The sequence below is a fragment of the Amblyraja radiata genome, chromosome 10 (assembly GCF_010909765.2).
Source record: "Amblyraja radiata isolate CabotCenter1 chromosome 10, sAmbRad1.1.pri, whole genome shotgun sequence".
NCBI classification, from domain to species: domain Eukaryota; kingdom Metazoa; phylum Chordata; class Chondrichthyes; order Rajiformes; family Rajidae; genus Amblyraja; species Amblyraja radiata.
Genome location: NC_045965.1, coordinates 32,608,743 through 32,630,547, shown reverse-complemented (window position 1 = coordinate 32,630,547; position 21,805 = coordinate 32,608,743). Strand labels below are relative to the sequence as shown.

Genomic DNA, 21,805 nt, shown 5'->3' with positions numbered 1-21,805 from the left:
CTCCCCCGCCCTCTGCCCTGCTATGTTTCTGACATTCCCTACCCGCTCTCTTGCCTGATTCAACTCCTCCTCCTCTCCCCCCAATCCGGCAACCTGATCCATTTCCAGGTCCAGACTGGCCCCTGAGTCAATCTGTTCAAGCCCCATTAACAGCAGACTGCGGATTGGTAACACTATTGATGCTCTTGCTGAGGCAGAGATCAATAGTGGGGTGTCCTCAAATCTTGTCATTGGGGAAATATTTAGAAGCACTTCCCTCTACCACCCATGCTTGCATTTTGATTCTATTATCTGAGAAAATGAGAGAAAAAAAAAGAGAAAACCAGAGTTAAAAAGTGCAGGGGAGGCACAATGTATGCCCATTCCCCAGTTTAAGAGAATTTAAATGATTTATTAATTGGACCTCCATTCAGCGCACAAGCATGCCCTGAACTTCCAAGTGGCTGTCACTTTAATTCTCCCTCACATTCCAATCTGAAATCAACTCTTGGCTTCCTACACTGTTTCAATGAAATTCAATGTAAGCTCAAGTAGCAGCACCTCACTCACCTTCTAACTTGGCACATCACAGCTTTTTTGATTAAGTCAACTAATCAGCTATTCCTGTTGTGTACCTCACATTTACTTTTTTTTTGCATTCTTTTGATAAAACGATTTGTCTCTTCCTATTTACATCTTCTCCAGGCATTCTTGACTCATGATCACATTTTCCCCTTTGATCTCTCTGCTTGTTTCATTTCTAACCTTCAACCTGAAACATAAAACCTGTTCCAAAAATGGCACCTGACCTGCTGATTATTCCCACCATTTTCTGTTTTAATTTCAGATTTCCAGCATTTACGTTATTTGTTTTTATATAATTTAATCTTGTTCCATTGCAAACTCACAGGTAAAACAAATAATAGTAATGTATTCTAATGGGTATTTCATCAACAAAAGTTAACAGCGCTATAAGTAAAAATACCACAAGATGGTAAGCATCCCAGAACAATGAAAGAAAATATTGTAAAAATTAGCAAATAATTTTTCAGAAGTCTGTCGTAGTTGCGGCAACGTGGGCCTCGACGGCAATGTGGGCCTCGGTGGCCACGTGGGCCTAGACGGCAATGGGAGCCTTGGTGGTGGTAGAACCTCGCTGTCGATGAGTGTGAGGGGGGAGGGGAAGACAATGGGGACCTGGCGTGGGGGGAACGCCGTGAAGAACAAATGGGGACCCGGTGAAGGGGGGAGGGGGGGCACTCTCGTTTAGAATCCTTTGTCCAGGGGATAAGTCTGTGTTTGTTTGTTCATTTGTTCCGGTGAAGGTGCTGTGCACACGGCAGCCAACCAACAGTCGCTTGTCTTTTTCTTTTTGTTTTTACTTTTAATTTTAAGTTTTTGTGTACCTTGTGTCGGGAGACCAATTTTCCTCCAGGGATGAATAAAATGTTATTGTATCATATCGTAGAAAGTCTGTCCTCTTTCAAAAGGGCAAATAAATAAGACAGTACATTATAAAAGTAGAAGATAGACACAAAAAGCTGGAGTAACTCAGCAGGACAGGCAGCACCTCTGAAGAGAGGGAATGGGTGCCATTTCGGGTCGAGACCCATATATAGTCTGAAGAACTGTCTGAAGAAGGGCCTCGACTCAAAACGTCACCCATTCCTTCTCTACAGAGATGCTGCCTGTCCTGCTGAGTTACTCCAGCCTTTTGTGTGTATCTTCGGTTTAAACCAACATCTGCAGTTCCTTCCCACACATTATAAAAGTATTTAGTCTCTGCTGCAGATAACAATCTGTAGGGAAATTAACCCTCCGAGCCAGAGGAACCACCAAACCATAAAAACAGACCCATCTTGGGTAACATGATTGAATTGAACATAGATTAAGGGAATGAAGCGCATGTTACACATACAATATGTATTTTCTGGAAGCATTTAGTCATTTCTCATATATGAAATCTGAAGGGTCTTATTGTGAAAGGAAAGATGGCCAAATAGAGAAATGGGCAGAGGACAAGACAGTTGATATATGCCGCATGTTGCAGGCAATGAACAAGGTCAAATTGTCACCAGCTCTGGGTATTTTGCAGAAAACAACATTGGCTGCAAACCATTCTTGTGCTGTTCTGATTTACTTAGTATCTGTCAAGGATATAGAACGTGAAAACATGATGTCTGCCTTCATCCACAGCAGCCACAACCTGGATGTAGCTGACTCCAATATACAGAAGTGTTTAGAAATATGAAAAATTAATTGTGCAGTTGAAGGTGTGAGGAGCAAAGTTTAAAGGTGATGAGCGGGGCTGATTATTTAAGACAGTGGGTGGTGAGTGCCTGGAATGTGCTGCCAGGGGTGGTGGTGGAGGCAGATACAATAGTGGCATTTAATAGATTTTTCGATGGGCAAATACATAGATGTGCAGGGAATAAAGGGATTTGGATTATCTGCAGGCAGGTAACGGTTGTTCGGCACATTGTGAGCCGAAGGTCCTGTTTCTCTGCTGTACTGTTCTACATCCTATCACTGGACTCCATGAAGACTACAATGAAGTGCATGGCTAGGAAAACGCCAGTGAGCCTATGTTGGGCAGAATTGGAGGTCCACAGTTATTCGAGGGTCCAAGAACTGCTGACGTATCTGAGGAAAACATTACTCCTTCTCAGATGAGTGTATGTTGTTTATCAAGAATCTGCATCTTTCATGCCTCTTTGCTTTCTTCCCTTGTGACCCTGTTGGTTCACCTCAGTAGTGTGAAATCCCCAAATATGGAGTAGGGAGCAGTGATACTTTGAATACATGCCAGTCCAGGTCCTGGGTCTTTCCAGGTCCTGAAGTATTGTCAACATGTTTTGGTGTACCAGCCAATATCTTTGATGAACGCCTTCATCTTGTGAATTTATTTAAAGCAACAAAACACGGTATATGCTTCCTGTTGAGAAACCTATTCTCCAGGAGCCATTTATGATTCTCCATAAAGCATTTTGTTCATCACAGAGTGATGGGCTGAATTAATATGAACTGTGTTTGATGTCAACATACCAAGCCGATAAGCTCAAGGAAGCTTTACACACATTGAGTGGTGCTTTTTCTCTATTGATGTATGTACCAGCATTGTGCAAGAGCTTAAATCAATCCATGCATGCATTTCCAAGACTGTCCAATGTATACAATCACCTCATAATACTGTTATTGCTATAATGAAATTGGTAGGGTGTACTGTGATTCTCTAATAAACTACCCACTGTGCCTCAACTCTCACCAGCTGAAGACAGACACAAAAAGCAGGAGTAACTCAATGGGACAGGCAGCATCTCTGGAGAGAAGGAGTGGGTGAAGTTTTGGGTCGAGACCCTTCTTCAGACTGAAAACCTTTCGGCAGTGGAGCTACTGTGAACAAATCCAAAGCATGTTACTGCTGTATAAACAAGGGTCCGGAAACTCATGGCCTTTTTGGGATTTGTTGATGAACCCCATTGGACTTTGATGGGACAGTTTCCACAATGAAGGAAGCTTTATTATGCAGAAAGAAGCTTGTTATTTTCTCTCTAGTTTCTTACGGCATTCACTGATGTGTGACGTCTGCTTTGGTGCCTCTTCCATTGTTCGTTCTATAACATTTTGCAGATCGGCTTCCCTTAGTTATGCTGCTTGGTTAACTAGGTATCAAAAGTGTTTGTGCATCTTATTTACATAATATTTTGCTTTCTAATTAAACTTCCTTTTTGTACTATGGTTTTCACAAGCCCTATTTCACACTTTTCATATTTTGGAAGGTGTTAATATTAAAATTAGTTTTTGTAATCCCAGTAACATAATATACAAGGACTCTTAACAAATTGGCTGCTTTATAAACCAATTAAAACTAATAATACAGGACACATGGTATACTTTGAGGCAAAAACATCTCACTGTTTTTGATAGATTTGCTCAATTGACAAAGAGTAAAGTTGTGATGTTGTTTTTCTTCTTTTACACAACCTAAATCACTTATCTTCTGGTAGAAGCCAGACTCTTGCTTTGAGACTGTTAGATTAATTCCAGGACAAGCTAACTTTTCTCCAGATTTTAAATTAAAAACAACAGAATTTTATTTTGATTTCATTCTTTAAAGCAATTTAAAAAGTTACAATCACAAAAAAATGTAAGCATGATTACAAATACAAAGTCCCCATTTTTTAATTACATGCAGCATTCCTTTCAGAAAAGGCTTCGATTTTGGATAATGTCATGAAATAATTTTAGGTAGAGTTTTCAAGCTGCTACTAGTATGAATCACCATTTCCACTGTTTGCCCTTCTGATGGTCAGCCATTTCAAGTTCTATATTTTTTATAACAAGACCATTAGCACAACATAATACTCTACAAGTGGGATAGCACTAATTCATAACGATGTAAAGAATGAATGTACAGGTCCTCCCCAGGTTACAAATGCCCAACCAATGTACAGATCGTACATATGAACGAGCATTTGGGAGACTAGCAGGATTTGCTGGCTGCTGCAGGGCTTTAGGAATCACTGCCCTGTGCAACTTTGGTTCACGGCGATATTTAAATGTGTTCAGTTAAATGACCTGCTTTAACTACATGGTACTCATGGTTAGCCTATGTGTTCATTTCAATACATTGCCGTGCAGCTGCATTTCCAACTTGCGAACTGTTCGGGTTACGAACAGGTCTCAGGAATGACACACTGCCGTAACCTGGGACAACCCGTTGTATCAATACTCCATCTTTAGAATCATACAGCAAGGAAACAAGCTCTTCTGCCCAACGTGCTGACCAAAATGCCCCCATCTACACTAGTCCCACCTGCTGTGTTTGGCCCATATCCCTCTAAACCATTCCTATTCATGTACCTGTCCAAATGTCTTTTAAATATTGGTATAGTAGCTGCCTCAACTATCTCCTGTGGCAGATTGTTCCATATACCCACTGTGTGAAAAAGCCGCCCTCAGGTTGCTATTAAATTTTTCCCCTCTCATCTTAAATCTATGTCCTCTGGTTCTTGATTCCCCTACTCTGGATAAAAGACTCCCTGCATTTACCCTATCCATTCCCCTCATGATCTTTTACACCTCAATAAAATCACCTCTCATCCGCCTGTGCTCTAATCTGCCCAATCACTCCCTACAACTCAGCCCCTCAAGTCCTGCAACATCCTTGTAAATATAAATAAAGTAACTGTTCAACACAAAGGGTTTGCTGTTAGAACAATTGACACTTTTCTAATCTTTTGCCTTGTTTAATGCCTATTTTGCTAAATTAGCTTGACAAAAGCTACAAGTGATGCTACCAGGAATCCCTGTCACAGAACCTTTTTATCTCCCTTGTTTATCATATTGTTTACAGTGTGCTATATTTACATATGCTGTCCTGCTGGAGCAAGTAAGGATTTCATTGTTCTATCTGGGACCCATGACAATAAAACACTCTTGACTCTTGTCAATGCACCATCTGGGTTATCTGAGATCAGTAAGAGAGTCTAGTAACCAGGAATTAAGCAGATACCCATATCTCCATGGAAATAGCACGGATGCCCACCAGAAGCCAGAAAAAAATTGAGAAGACTTATTGTAATTAGGTATTTTCTCTTGCACTGAACTTGGTAACATTGCACCAACATGAATATAGAAACATGGCTGGGGATTGAATGGGCAGCTAGTGACTGAAAGAAACCAATTATTGACTACTGCAATCATTGTTCTGATGCCAACAGTAGGATGGCATCTCCCATAATAAAATCTGCCCCATCTTTTACAACTTGGTTTTCAATTCCTAAGAATGCCTGGGCCAACACAAAGATCTGTGGGCCTGAGACCATGATGTGCTAATCACATGACCAAACCTTGCCAGATATGAGGATGTTTCCAGCTTCACGGTCCTTCACACACCATTTTCTAGACCTATCTGATTACCAGCCAAATCCAACCATAACACAATTACACTGCTATTGTGAGAATGCCAATTTTCATTCTTAAGAATATCTTCATAAGTTACGTAACAAACATAGGTCTAGTCTTTTAAAAAATATGAAAACTTTGGATCTTAAATTTAACAGTAATAAGATATGTAATAATGACAAAAAACATTGCCAAATGATGTCTGAAAAATATTTTACAGAATTAAATTGTGCCTAAATATCCTTAGTACTATTGCTTTGTGCTGGGAGTATTTTTCTTTATAACACCCTTATCCTTTAATAATTAACAATAAATGGTTTCACAATGCTTAAAGAAATATTCACTCCCTTGGTACTTGAAAAATTACAACTGCCACATGCAATCCAGGCCTACATTTCATACTGATGTTATTATGTTCTATGTTATGTTATGCAGCTGTTATGTCAAAAGGATTTTGTTCTTCTATTTGTACAGCGTTCATATGATGAGCCAGAGAGCAAACATTCACATTTCACACACCATTCCTTAAAATTAACAACAACACTTCATCATTTTTTGCTCTTCATATAAATGAAATTGTCAACAGCAGGATTCATATTACTCATTTTACATTATTGCACAAACACAATACATTCATTCTGAAAATACTTATTATTTTACTAGTTAACCCACTGTGGTCTTGCCATTGGAAAGATAGGAGATTTTGGTTGGAGCTTAATACCGATACTGAAGGGATGGTTAGGGATGAGATGGGAACTCAGGTTGGGATGTTTTTATTCCTGTTCCTTGAATAATTTCAATAATTAAATAGAGGTAATGTTGTTCCAGTTTCATTTATGTATGTTTTGGAAGACTGGCAGAATTACCTTATATTGACTGATAAAGGCATTCTGCCAGTTGTGGCCATATTGTGAACTTTTCTATTGACTCGAAGGAGAGATTGAAAATACCTGGGAAAAACTCTCAATATAATGAAGCAGTAATACCAGGACTATAGAATCTAAGAATCCCATCCAAAATTCATCCCAAAAGTTTGTTTCATGCCAAACGAGCTGTTCCTGCTGCAACATAACTTTTTAGACTAGAATAGGAGAGTGGAAGTGAAACAAGGGTCTCCAAAAGCCTGCTCTTACCTGTAACCTGATTTGGGAAGGTAACATTTCATGAATTCATGTTGGAAATAACTTAAAGCTACTATTTAGGAAATATGTCACTCTGAGCAATGGAGGTTAATTGCCCTTTCCATTCCTGGTTTGCAATGATGGCTACCATTTCTTGGAACATTATAATTAATAAAAAAGCATAGAATGACTCAAATAAAAATAGCCTCTTTTTTATAACTCTGATCAGACACTCACTAGACACTATTAATTAACCCAGGGTGTTAAGTAATGTTATTTTCTGCTAATTTTGTTTATTGTGCATTCATTAAATCACAAAAGGTTCAGAAGAGGTATTGTGACATATTACTTATATGAAATTGTCTGGCAATCAAGTGCACCAATAATTGGAAATTGAATAAAGTTGTCTCCAGTGAAAACCTGGAATATATATGTGTATATATATGCATAACATGTATATTATATTATAATATATTATATTCATATATATTATATTCAAATATATATACGATGCAGTAATCACTCTTGGGTTCTGAGCATCACCAACAACGCTGACATGTATTGCCCTTGTGAAGCCCGAGTCCTTCAGGTGAAGTGCTCCCACAGTGCTGGGATTCAGGGAGTTCCAGGATTTACGATGAGGGAACAATATAATTTTAAGTCAGGATAGTGCACTATTAGGAGTTTTGCATTTCAAGAAATTATTTTATGTTTCATGACATTCCACCAATAACACATTTATAAGGTGATATTGCTGCAACTGGAAATGAGCAGCTTCAACATGGACATTCAAGTGCTTAAAAATTACTTAATTATGCCATGATTATTCTGTGCATTTTCTTATAGATTGATATGTCTGACCAAATTAGTATCACCATTTTAATGTTTTTCAAAATCAATTCTTCCTTGCATTAGATCTTAATCCAATTTTTTAAGCTTTAGGTGTATTCCATTTTTGGACCGGAGGACTAGCTGGGGTATTTTAATTGGTGGCTTTGATTCATCAACTTCCAGCTCAAACCGACTAAGGATCAGTGCAATGGCCACCTTCATTTCGTTCATGGCAAATTGTTGACCAATGCAGTTCCTGTAAATGAAACAAAACAGGTTTTGAGTTCAGCTCTGTGAGAAATCTATTAAATGGAACTACATTGAAAAAAAGACAAAGTGCACCCAAACTCTGTGGGTCAGGCATCATCTTGGAGAGGCGATCATGGATAGGTGACATGTCAAGGTCAGGACCCTTCTTCGGAACCAAGATGACACCTATCCACATTCTCCTGAGATGTTGCCTGAAACATTCAGTTACTCCTGCATTTTGTGTATTTTTCTTTGTAAACCAGCATATGCAGTTCCTTGTGTCTCCACTATATTTCACTGATTATATGTATTTTCTCTTGCTCAGGAAGATCGACATGTCTCCTACAACTCTCACCAACTTCTACAGATGCACCATAGAAAACATTTTATCAGGATGCATCACAGCTTGGTTTGGTAACAGCTCCATCCAAGACCGCAAGAAATTGCAGCAAATTGTGGACAGAGCCCAGACCATCACACAAACCAACCTCCCTTCTATTGACTCTATTTATACCTCACGCTGCCTCAGCTAGGCCAGCAGCATAATCAAGGACGAGTCGCACCCTGGCCACTCACTCTTTTCCCCTCTCCCGTCAGGCAAAACATATAGAACTGTAAAAATGCACACCTCCCGAATCAGGGCAAGTTTCTTACCAGCTGTTATCAGGCAACTGAATCATCCATCCAGAGAGCAATGCTGAACTATTATCGACATCTTTGGTGACCCTCAAACTATCCTTGATTGAGCTTTGCTGACTTTACCTTGCACTAAACGTTATTCTTTTATCATGTATCTATACACTGTAAATGGCTCGATTGTAATCATATATTGGCTTTCTGCTGACTGGATAGCACGCAACAAAAGCTTTTCACTGTACCTCGGTACACGTGACAATAATCTAATATGTAACTCTCAATCTGTAACATTTCACCAGCATAAAATATAGAAACAGGGTTGGGGATTGAGTAGGGAGCCGGGAAGCTAGTGACTGAAGGCAACCAATCATGGACTACTGCAATCTTTGTTCTGATGCCAACAGTAGGATGGCATCTGGCATAATTATTCCAAGCACATCACATAAACTGCCCTGCAATTTCTCACATGTACAGTTCCTAAAGGTACAACTGTTTGGTAGCTCTAAAATTGTGGAACAGTTAAATGTCGCAACAGTTTATTAGAAAATATAGGAAATTACTCTGTTTAAAGTAAGCAAAGGAAATCCTGGACACATCAATGGTAGGAAAGGGAGAATTTATTGGTAAACAGTTCACTACTTCCTCTGCACACACTCATATTTCGAGTGAATAGTTAGCAGCGACATGAGATTTAAAATATCCAAATACCAGACATATAAATACACAACTGAGAGTGACAAAAATTGCCCAGGTTCATTATTCTGTGGCAGTGGAAATAAAGGTTATGCACAAATTTGCAGCTCCTGCATCTATGAACACTGAATCTTAACGTATAAAAACACCTCCCCTTGAAACTTCTCCTTGAAAACTCAGATATGCACTATAATTCCCAATATCGAATGTCAGACCATGTTAACAAAAATATTTAACTATATCAATGAACTGGAACCATTCCATTCAAAACAAACTGGGCTTTCCAGCAAACGGTTTGCTCAGAATAATACCACATTGCTCAATTATAATATTAGAAATACTTAGCTACCTTGGTCCAGCCGAGAAAGGTATGAAGGCATGTGAATGTCTATTTGCTGAATTTTCAGGAGAAAATCTTAAAGGATCAAATATCTGCAAAGTAAGATACAGTAATATTTAGATAGTTCTTCATTCAAAAGTAGAATTGAAACGAAATATTGCATGTTGCTAAATAGTTGATAGATTTGAAGAGCTTTCTTCATCAGTACCAACTGAAAAAACAATACTGTATCATTGTGTTCCAATAACACAGCTATAACACATTGAAAATTGATTCAAATACACTGCCCAGAATTTCAAACAGAAACTGAAGAACAACCAGAAAAATATGGAATGCTACATGTATATGAGATCAATTTCACATTAATAACTTAGTATTGATTTTGTTTTTAAAGTGGGAATATCATTCAACATGTATGAGTCAATCCCATATTGCACTGCAGACAGATTGAGTGGTATCAGAAAAGCAGCCATCAAATGCACATTCATTGCAGATGCACCATAGAAAGCATACTGTCAGGTTGCATCACAGCTTGGTTTTGGAACAGCTCTGTCCAAGACCACAAGAAATCACAGAGTGTTGTGGATGTAGCTCCATCTATTGCAGAGACCAGAATCCCCACCACTGGCTCCATTTACATTTCATGCTGCCTCAGAAAAGCAGCCAATATAATCAAAGTATTTTTCCACATTGGTATTCCATTCTCTCCCTGGTCCTGTCAGGAAGTGTTGTACTTCCAGTGGCGCTGGTGCCAGCTGCCTCCACCTCCAATCTTTGTTTTTTTGTTTTTTTTGTTATGATGAAGTGTGTTTTTTATGTTTTTTTTAATGTTTTAATGTGGGGGAAGAGGGTACGGTAAGGGGGATACCGTCCTTCAGTCACTTCCTGGAGAGGACGCGACTATTATTCGAGTCGCGTCCTCGTCCCCCCCCCCCAGCGGCCTACCTACTGGATTGGCGCGGCCTTTCCTGCCTGGACCGACCAGAGCTCCAGCAGTGGCGGGACAGCGCTGATACATCGCGGGGCTGGCGATGCCTTACCGGGGATCGCTGTCTGGAGCCCGGAGTGCTGGGCCTGCGGCACCGACACCCTGGAGCTGTGGTTCGCGGAGCTCCCAACGCGGGCGGCGCTGACAAACATCGTGGGGTCCTGCGACTCTGCCCGGCTCGGCCTGCGGACTCGGGAGCTGCGGACTCCGGTGGGAGGCAGCTGATCGGGAGGTCTGGGCCGCTGAGGAGGATTTTCACCGTCGGGGTTCGGCGTCGGCGTTCCATCAGCCCGGCGAGAGGGCCTGAGCATCGGGCCGCCCGGGGTGGCGACTGCGGGTGCTCGGAAGGCCCCGACCACGGGTGAACATCTGGGAAGATCGGAGGGGAGGCTGGCTGGACTATGGTGCCTTCCTCACCAACTTTCTGTGTTTGTGCTTTTTTTAAAATTCTATTTTATTTTTAATATGTTTTATTATTTATTATTTATTTATTTTTATGATACTGACTGTAAAGGGAAATTCATTTCGTTGTCTCTAATTGAGACAATGACAATAAATTTGAATACAATACAATACAATACAATACAATACAATAGAAGATACAGAAGCTTGAAAGTGCGCACCACCTGTCTCAGGCAGCTACTTCACCTCATATTCCGCTTGGGGAGTCTGCATCCTGCGGGCATGAACATTGAATTCTCCCAATTTTGTTAGCCCTTGCTGTCTCCTCCCATCCCTCAGCCCTCGGGCTCCTCCTACTCCTTTTTCCTTTCTTCTCCCCGCCACCCCCCATCAGTCTGAAGAAGGGTTTCGGCCCGAAACGTTGCCTATTTCCTTCGCTCCATAGATGCTGCTGCACCCGCTGAGTTTCTCCAGCATTTTTGTGTACCTTTGGTCCTTCCATAAGATAGGTTGCTGTTTGATTCACCTCTACTCCATTAAGGACATTGAACTTTGTGTCGGGAACTGGTGTGCTATGATGCGGAGAACTGTATTCTGCATTCCGTATCTTTTCCTTCACTCTACCTATTGTACTTGAGTTTGGCTGGATTGCATCATGTAAAGTATTATCTGATTTGATTGGATGGTATGCAAAACATCCAGGTAATCCTGGTACAAAACTTTTCACTGTACCTCCATACACGTGACCATAATAAACCTGAACCTAAGCAAACACCAAGAAAAAAACGAAGGAGTGGTGAGGTAGTGCGGAGGAGGAATCCAGGTATAAAAATATGGGTTCATGATCACAAAGGCAGAGGTGGTGAATATTGGAGGGAATAGAGAAATTGTAAAGTCCTGTAAAGCACCAGAACTGAAGAGTTTTGGACAAGAGCAGCTAGGCAGAAGTACAGTTCCTGTCGTACAGAAGAAACTGGAGAAAGTAAGAGGTTGTATTCTTAATGCCTCCATCTGTTGAATGAAATGAAAATGACACCCACTTTAATATACAGAGCATTCTATATTTTTTCTTCCTCGGCACAACACTCTGTCATCAACCAAAATGTTGGACATTAAAAATGTTTAAATAATCCCGTCTATAATCTTGTAGTTTCTATATATTTTTCTTCGATGGTCCCTTGGGATCAAGGAAGCTTCCAGTTGAGTAGCGAGCTACAAAGTGATTGCTGAGGTCAATGAAGGAACTACAGACTGCTGCAGGTGGGGCCGGGGCTGTATGATACGTTGGTAGGTAACTTAGGAGATAGTACACTCCTTCCACGGTTTATATTAGTATGCTACATGCTTCAAAAAAGATGTTTCAAGGTTTGCGGGGGGATAATATTTTCAAGTGCATTCTCGTAATTTTGTCTGGATTAAAGGAGGTGCCGGATCACAAGTTGCCGGAAAATCAATGGTGGACCTGTCGTACCTGCCTCAACTTCTTATTCAGCTTGACATCTGTGTGAAGATGGCGCATACATGTATCCAAGAGACAATCCTAAATTTCAAACTGCACTACCTCTGAGTTTGAGGTTGGAGGTTAATTCAATATAAAGACATGGAATGGCCTTTCCAGTAATCATCCAACATCTAAGTAATTAAAAGTCTCATCTTGACCACTTCCTGTCTGCCCTGTATAAAACGCTACCATATATCGTTATGATTTTTGGCAATCTTACTCACATTCCTCCTCCGCTGAGCAGGCCCTGAGGATTTTTCCCATCGATGAAAAATAAAAAAAGTTATGAGTGTTTAAAAAAAAACCTTGAGATCCTCTCGCCTGTCAATCACCGCGATGAAGGTAACGCCCCTTCCGGGGGGGGGGGGGGGGGGAGGGGAGGGGCAGGCAGGACTATAAAACCCTGGATGCCTTGATGTGAATCAGTCACTCTGCAAGATCGCGAGGGAGAGTCCATGACTCTCATTCTAAGCTGTGAATCAACTGAACTGTGAGTCTGCAATGTACTTGCAATAAATGAATTGTTAGCCCTTAATGACAATGCCATGAGTTGTTTGGCCTGCTGCCGTGCCTGTGCTTGAAACTGGAATGCCTTATTAGGCCCGCCTGTGTTTGGAAGGAATAAATGCGTTTTTAGGTCCGACTGTGTTTGGTTCAAAAGTTCCGCTCATTTTGTGACTTCCGTTTAGTGGGCAGGTCGCGTTGATTGCGTAATTTCCGGTGAGCACAGAGGTTGCACTGATTGCGTAATTTCCGGTAAGTGCAGAGGTCACGCTGATTGCGGACGTGCCGCTGACTACGGAAGCCCCAAAGTGGAGAGGTCGTGCTCAGCCATGTGAGTATTCAAGAAAGTTTACTGCCATATATATGGTGTGTGAGTCAGTGTGTGTGTGTGTGTGTGTGTGTGTGTGTGTGTGTGTGTGTGTGTGTGTGTGTGTGTGTGTGTGTGTGTGTGTTTGTGGTCTCAGTGACTGAGCTGCCAGGCCAAGAATCCATTCGGCTCACAATGTCCATACTAGTCCTCTGGAAACCAGTCCCTTCATCCCACAACACCATGCTAGCGCTCCAGAAAGCCCCCCCCCCCCCCCCAGCCCCCCTCACTGGCCAACAATATTGGAATTGGTGGAGAGGTGGAATATTGTGTTGGGGGACCAGCCCTCCCGTGTGCAGCTGGGATCCAACGGGTTCCACTTAGTCTAGTAATCTATATAATTGTTATTGTAAATGGCATCGGAAAATATTACCTCTGGGTTGTTCCAAATCATGGGATTCCTGTGAATGCAGTAGATACTCACACCCACCAGACAACCTACAAAAAACAATGAACATTAGCCCATAGAAATATGTAGGAAGGAACAGCGCATGGTGGCTTACTCCAGCATTTTGCGTTTATCCTAGTCCATAAAAATATACTGTTTGCATACATTCACATTATTTTCCTGCCTTCCACACGCTCAATGTAACCTTCACATGCTTCTGATTAGTAAACAAGATCAGTAAAATAATCTTCGACAAAAAACATTTGACTCCAATTTATTGGAGTCATATGTTATATGGTCCCCAAATTTATATGGTCCCCATTAAACATTTGACTCCAATTTATAGTTGAACAGGCCTTAGATGACTTTGAGTGGGAGCATTGACTGTCAACATTAAGTTTTAAACTGGAACGGATGGGCAACAGGAGATGGCAATTCCATTTTCTTATTTTTGGTTGAAAATGGAGTGATGGGCAAGTGAAAAGCGTTCGCATTCTGTCTTCATTTTTAAAATACTGCATTGATACAGGAATACAAGACACAAAATGCTGGAGTAACTCAGCAGGACAGGCAGCATCTCCAGAGAGATGGAACGGGTGATGGGAAACAAAATGCTGAGTTACTCCATCATTTTGTTCTTTCCTACACATTTTGATACAGGAAGATATTTAGAGAATTTCTGCAGCAGGACTACACAGAACAGTTGACACTGTATGTCCCCACATAAATGCCAGCAGATTAAGTATTTCAATGCAAGTAGTAATCATTCGCAATAACAGACTAAGTGGTGGAGTGGCTGTCCGTTATTGCCAATTGTCTGCTATAATGCTCTGATGGAAGTCTAACATGGGGAGGACCTACACAGTGAATGGTAGGGGAGTGTTGTATAGCAGAGGGATATAGGAATGCCAGTACATAGTTCCTTGAAAGTGGCTTCACAGGTAAATACGGTAGTCAAAAAGGCTTTCAGCACATCAGCCTTCATCAGGCAGAGTATTGAGTATAGAAGTTGGGAGATCATGTTACAGTTACATAGGTGAGGCCACATTTAGAGTATTGTGTTCAGTTTTGGTCATCATTTTGTAAGAAAGGTGTTGTCAAGCTGCAGAAGGTGCAGAGAAAATTACGAGCAGGCTAGAACTCTATTCCTTGGAGTGCAGGAGGATGAGTGGTGATCGTATAGATGTGTACAAGCTCATGAGAGGAATAGATCAGGTAAATGGTCTTTTGCTCAGAGTAAGGGAATCGAGAACCAGGGGACATAGGTCTAAGGTGAACAGGTAAGATTCAATAGGAACCTGAGAGGTAACTTTTTTTACACAAAGGGTGGTAGGTGTATGGAGTGAGTTGCTGGAGGTGGTAGTTGAGGCAGGTACAATCACAACGTTTGAGAAACATTTAGACAGGTACATGGACAGGGTAAATTCAGAGGGATATGGGCCAAGTGCAGGCAGGTGGGACTAGTGTAGTTGGGGTGAGTTGGTCGGCGTAGGCAAGCTGGGCTGAAGGTCCTGTTTCTTTTCCATATGATTCTATGACTATAACTGAGTGAGGTGTGCAAAGTTTAACCCAAGGCTGGGAGAGAAGAAACGTGGCATTGAGGGGTGGGGAAGGGGGTTAAACAAGCAGGAATTTACAGGCTGGGGAGCTGCAGAGCCCCTGGCCCCACATGAGGTGCACTAGGAATGCCCGGTGCCCACGCCACCTTCATGCTGATCACTCTCTCTACTCCCACAACCGGAAGTACGCCACGTGCCGTCAACTTATTGGGTCACTGGCAGATGTGGAGGAGAGGTGCAACTAGAGCCTTGGTCCATTATAATTGAAATCCACGATCGAGAAGTCCGTTATTGCGAGGCCTTGCTGTACATGAATGCAGAAGTGCACAACTTGCTGACAGCTGTTCCCCAGCATTACCCTGGCTGCCTTCTGTTGCTGGATTTCTCAACTAATAGTTTGGCTGAACAACCTGTACCAGTTATTTCATTAAAGAGTGTAGGAAGGAACTGCAGATGCTGGTTTAAACCAAAGAGACACAAAAAACTGGAGTAACTCAGCAGGACAGGCAGCATCTCTGGAGAGAAGGAATGGGTGACGTTTCGGGTCAAGACCCTTCTTCAGACTTATTAAAGAGGCAAGGCTATGACTGTTAATGTAAATAGTTTTGAATTGTTTCAGTTGATTTAAATGTTAATTGTTTTAAAGTGCTTTTTTTCTCTATTTCTAAATATTTTATTGATCTTTTTTTTGTTTGATTAGTTTTGAATGGATTTTGAACAATTCTGCCTCCTAGAATTCTTGAAACTTTGAGAATTGACTGAGAACTGACCAGACATGGTTTAGCAGCACAGCTGAATGCAATGCTTATATCGATTCATTACTGCTTTACTGCCATATGTATTGAGCCTTCCCCTAGGCAGTTTGGACATTGCTCATATTATCACAGTAAATGCAAGCTGGAATCCGATGGTACACCATCTTTGAGATGCCTCAGCACCTCATTAGAGTGAACAGTTAAAACCTACAGTTGGTACCTAAATTGTGAAGAACTATAACCAAACTCCTTAATGAATGGAGAACGATAATTACTTTTGCAATTAACAACATAAAGCAAGGCAAAAATACAATCTCAACAAAACTACAGTTGACAATATCTTGTACACTGAGCTTCCCAAGAGGACACACATATTGTTTCATTTTTTCAGGGAGGTGAATAGTTAAGATTTAGCAGGCAAAATAAGCACTTTGGATATTTTTCTTATTTGTGGAAAGGTAAATTAAGGCATCAACAAAACAATGATCTGTTTTCTTCCTAAGATGACCACAACAGCCCATAATGGATAATCCCATTCCATCTATGCTTTCCAAAAAATGGAATGACATGACATTGATGCAAGTATATTCTATACTTTTCATGAAACCAGCCAAACAAATTATTCATTTTTTTCCACTGGTACCTAACATACAGAAATAAATTTCTGGTCCTAATATACAGAAAGAATGACCAGGGACGTATCATCCACGCTGTCAAAGTTGGCTGAAGGAGGCGCTCCCAGGGCACAAAGGCTGAAGGTGGCCAGGTGAGGAGAGGGACAATGGTTCGCTGGATGATCGAGATGGATGCGACGCTGGAGGCCCAGCAGCAACCTGGGGCTCGACTGGATCGACGCTGATTCAGAAGGTCAAGCGCACAGACTGAACTTTGAAAATGGCACCAACCTGGTGACTCTTGCATGTGGTCTCAGTGGACTATTTCTATACACTTTGTTTAATCCGGGATTGGGTTTAGGCCTGGCAATATTTTACCGAACTGTATGCTGAAAATGATTTTCACTGTACGTGACAATAAAGAACCATTGAACAATTTGTCGACACACGAGACTGCAGATACAGGGAACTTCAGCAAAAATGAAGTGCTAGAGGAACTTAGTGAGTCAGGCAGTATCTGTGGAGGGATGAACAGACAATGTTTTGGGTTGAGACCCTTCTTCAGACTCGTGGAGTGGGTGGAGAAGTCTGGTAAAGAGAGCTGAGAGAAAAAGGTGGAGCTAACAGTAGATAGGTGGATACAGGTGATTAGTAGATGGGTAGAGATGGGTATAGATACAATAGTAACAAAGGCTGGAAGTGAAATGGAGACAAAAAAGATGCCAAATACGAGAAGAAGAACAGTGACATAAAAAGATGGAGGAAGGACAGTGGGTGGAAGAGGATGGGACTGGGAAGATGGGGGATTAAAGGAAAATGGGGGATAATGTAGGGAGGGGTGGAAGGCAAGTGGACAAAGAAAGGGAAAATAAGTGGGTGATGGGCTGCGGGAAGAGGTGTGCACACAGTGCGGCGTAGATCGACAGGGACAAAACAAGCCTTTTAAACCTGCATCTGGCTTTATAGCCCCACCCCCTCATTTTACCAGCTTTCTTTCCACCACTCCATGAGTCTGAAGAAAGGTTCGAACACAAAATATAATCTGCCAATTCCTCCTCTCCATAGATGTTGTCTGGTCTGCTGAGTTCCTTCAGCATTTTTTTTGCTTCACGATTTGTTCTTCAATGGGCCATAGCCAGCAGAACAGTGAAAGTTATGACACAAATAAAATGAATATATTATCTGATTAATAACGTAACTGGGGGTGACTAAAGTTTTTGGATTAAAGGAGGGAAAAGCTACAAAATTCAAAGGAACTGGCAGCTAGGCCAAGAGTGAACCATTTTAGAAATCTGGCCAGGATAACATTTAAGATCCATGCAATTGACCACAGTCAAACATGCACAGTAGGAGTTTTAAAAATAGACATTATGAGTGTTGACATTAATTAGCTGTGGAGCTTATATCTTGACTAGATAAACAGATATTGATTTGCTGACAAGTTGCACGGTTCACTCACTGCTCCTCACAATGTTAGGTTCAGTGCTCTATGTGGGGGAATAAAGGTAGTTTTCATAACAACCAGATCAGAATTGCTCATACTCAGAAGTTCACAGAGCTTAAGAAGAATTCTCTAATATTATAAACATAATTTTAAATGAAACCTTCAGGTAATGTTCTCCCATCAAAGAATGTAAGTGGTTTGTTCAGCTTCCTGGATATTCCTGGGACTGGGGGGCAAAGGCGCAGAGACTCCTTAATGCACATTGTGGTGTAAGGCATCTTATGGAGCAGATCCCTGCCAGGGAACAAAAAGGTGCGACTTCGTAAGAGAAGGGTAAACATGAGCAAATGTCAAAGATTGGAGGGGTGAAAAATACACTGGTTATTGTAGAGGCCACAACATGCGCTTGAATCAGGAGAATAGTTGCTGGCCAAAACTGAGAGTCGGGTCATCTTAAGTCGTAACTGAAATGTTTATATTGGTGGGAACGTCATGATGAAGGGGACATTGCGACAAGATAAGGCGCAGAGGCCAGCCCATCAGCTATATTTAAGGCGGAGACAGATAAATATTTGAACGATGGAGGAATTGAGGGTACTGGCACAGAAGAGGCGTTGAAGCCAGCAGAGGTCAGCATGATCATATTGACTTGTGGGGCAGGATTGAGGGGTCTGTTGGTTTACTGCTGCACGTACTTGTGTTTTTGTGCCCTCATCTCCTCCAGCCAGTCAGACGGGGAGTCCGGGAGGAGAAAGTAGTAGGTAAAAGATTAAAAGTATCCCTACAGTTTTTATTACACTTTGACCTCATAACTACCTGGTTGGCATTTATTATGCCAGTGATTACCTGTAGTGCAGACTGGGCCTCGTGTTTTTCACACAAGGGTGGAAAGCTTAGTTCATCCCAGCCAGTGATCTGATTATTTAATGATTCCGTGTTAACTAAAGACCTCTAATCACGAGGAAGGGTGTTTCAATTGATTGCATCAGATGCAAAGAGATGACATTGTCAGAAAAAGCAGTGGAGTTCTCTGCCCATTTTAAGATTGCTGCATATTTCTTGAGAGTGAAACACAGGAAGACTGCTCCCTGAAACAGGTGTGTAAGCTGTTTTAATGTATTGACTCACCCATCATAGTTAGAAATATAGGTGCAATTACCTGATATTTGCTCATGCAGGATAATATCACTTAAACACACACCTGACTTGAGCTCAAATTTCACATAAAATTAGGAAATAAACCTCTAGCCTAAAATCCTATTATGAAATCTGGTGTTGAATTTCCCAATGCATGCAAAAATGACCAGAATGGTGCAATATTTCATTTTCCAGATTAAGCCAGTTCTCAAATACTGGTTTGTATTTGATTAGATTGGTTTAGAGATACAGGGTGATAACTGTTCTTTCAGCCTACCAAGTCTGCGCTGACCAACGATCACCAGTAAACTAGTTCTATCCTAGGGACAATTTACAGAAGCCAATTAACAAAATGTAAATTGGAGGATCAACATTTCATATTTTGCTTGGGCAGCTGAAATCCTAGTGGTATGAATATCGATTTCTCCAACTTCAAGTAACCCCGGCATTCCCACCATCTCCATCAACTCCCCCACCCAAGTCACACCAGCTTTTCATTTTCACCCAACAAACAGTTACCAATGGCCTGTTTCCTTTACCATTACTTTTTGGCACATCTTTCAATCATTGTTCTTTATCTCTACATCATTGTCTATATCTCTTGTTTCCCTTTCCTCTGACTAGTCTGAAGAAGGGTCTCGACCCAAAAAGTCACCCATTCCATCTCTCCAGCGATGCTGCCTGTCCCACTGAGCTACACTAGCTTTTTGTGTCCATCTTCGGTTTAAACCAGCATCTGCAGTTCCTTCCTACACACCTACAAACCTGCACGTCTTTGGAATGTGGGAGGAAACTGAAGCACCTGGAGAAAACCCACGGGGTCACAGGGAGAACGTAAAATTGCTGTGCAGAAGAAATTGTGAGCCCATGGATATTCAGGTAGCACCTTAAAATAGATATTGAAGTAGCCTTCCCTTTGTTTCAATTACCTCTGAAAAATATTGGCATCCAGGTATCATTAGGCAGCACAGTGGTGCCGCTGGTACTGATGCTGTCTCACAGCGCCAGAGACTCGGGTTCGATCCCAGTTTTGGGTGCTGTCTGTGTGGAGTTTGCACACTCTCCCTGTGACCATTGGGTTTCCTCTGGGTGCTCCGGTTTCCTCCCACACCTCATAGATGTGTGCTTCTGTACGTAAACTGGCCTCTGTAAATTGTCGTAGTGTGTGGCAAGTAGATGAGAAAGTGGGATAACATAGAAATAGTATGAATGAATGATCGATTGATAATAATATGCAGAATGCACAATGGGGCAGGTCTTCAGTTAACCAGAAATGTCTAGTTTTCTGTATCCCGGACAGTAGGGTTTAGTGTTACTTCCAGCAGTCTTTCATTCAGAGCTCAGCTCCCTGCATATCAGCGGGCAGGGACTCTCCTATCACAATTGGCAACAGTATTGACAGTTGTGAGGACCTAGACCCCACCCACTGTGCCTGACCCACTCCAACCCCTGCTTGCTGGAGATTAAATCGGTGGCTCAAATCAATGAGCGTGTCTTTGACCTTTACAATAACTCAGGACCTGTCAAAAGGTAACGCTAAAGGACTTTGAATTAATTTTTAAATGGCTAATGTTTATAAAAACATAGAAGACACTTAAAAGAGCTTCAAACTTCAAACTAACTTAATTAAATCAAACAAAAACCTTTCCTTAACTTTTTCCAGGCAGCCTATTTCTTCCATTGACTTCAATGCCAGACTGAGAGCAGGAAAAATCTACAGAAGTTTGTGTTGCCCACTGCATTCCTTGCAGGCAGCACAGACATTGCAGGAGTCAGAGTTCTACAGCACAGAACTGGGCCCTTCAGCCCAACTCGTACATGTTGACCGTGATGCCTATCTTCGTTAATTTAATTTGCTTGCATTAGTCTCATATTGCTCTACTTCATTTCTTTCCGAGTACCAGTTTAAATATTTTAATTGTATCTGCCTGTACCTTCACACAGAGGGTGGTGAATCTCTGGAAATCTCTGCCACAGAAGGTAGTTGAGGCCAGTTCATTGGCTATATTTAAGAGGGAGTTAGATGTGGCCCTTGTGGCTAAAGGGATTAGGGGGTATGGAGAGAAGGCAGGTACGGGATACTGAGTTGGATGCTCAGCCATGATCATATTGAATGGCGGTGCAGGCTCGAAGGGCCGAATGGCCTACTCCTGCACCTATGTTTCTATGTTTCTATGTACCACTTTCTCTGGCAGCTTGTTCCAAACAATTTGGACTCAGACATCCGTTGACTGTGGCAAGGATTGAATACTAGAACTGGCTGCAAAGCAAAGTCAGGCAGCATCGCTGATGATAATGCGGTACTACCTGATGAACTTAATGCATTCTATGTTTGCTTTGAGTGGAAGGCCAACAGGTCGATGACATCCATCAGACTAGAGTGTGCCTTT

At 41.6% G+C, this 21,805-nt stretch overlaps 1 protein-coding gene across 2 annotated transcripts in view; it reads right to left on the bottom strand.

Moving 5' to 3' along the window:
- Positions 1-5,217: 5,217 nt before the first annotated feature.
- Positions 5,218-21,805, bottom strand: part of LOC116977756 (cytochrome P450 4B1-like) — a 104,749-nt gene continuing 88,161 nt past the window's right edge. For both annotated transcript variants that reach the window (XM_033028497.1, XM_033028496.1), the window contains exons 9-12: positions 18,439-18,572; positions 13,892-13,956; positions 9,766-9,848; positions 5,218-8,094 (exon numbers count right to left, since the gene is read on the bottom strand). In XM_033028497.1, the coding sequence (XP_032884388.1) occupies positions 7,926-8,094; positions 9,766-9,848; positions 13,892-13,956; positions 18,439-18,572 (451 nt within the window). In that variant the 3' untranslated portion in view covers positions 5,218-7,925. The remainder of the gene's footprint in view (positions 8,095-9,765; positions 9,849-13,891; positions 13,957-18,438; positions 18,573-21,805) is intronic.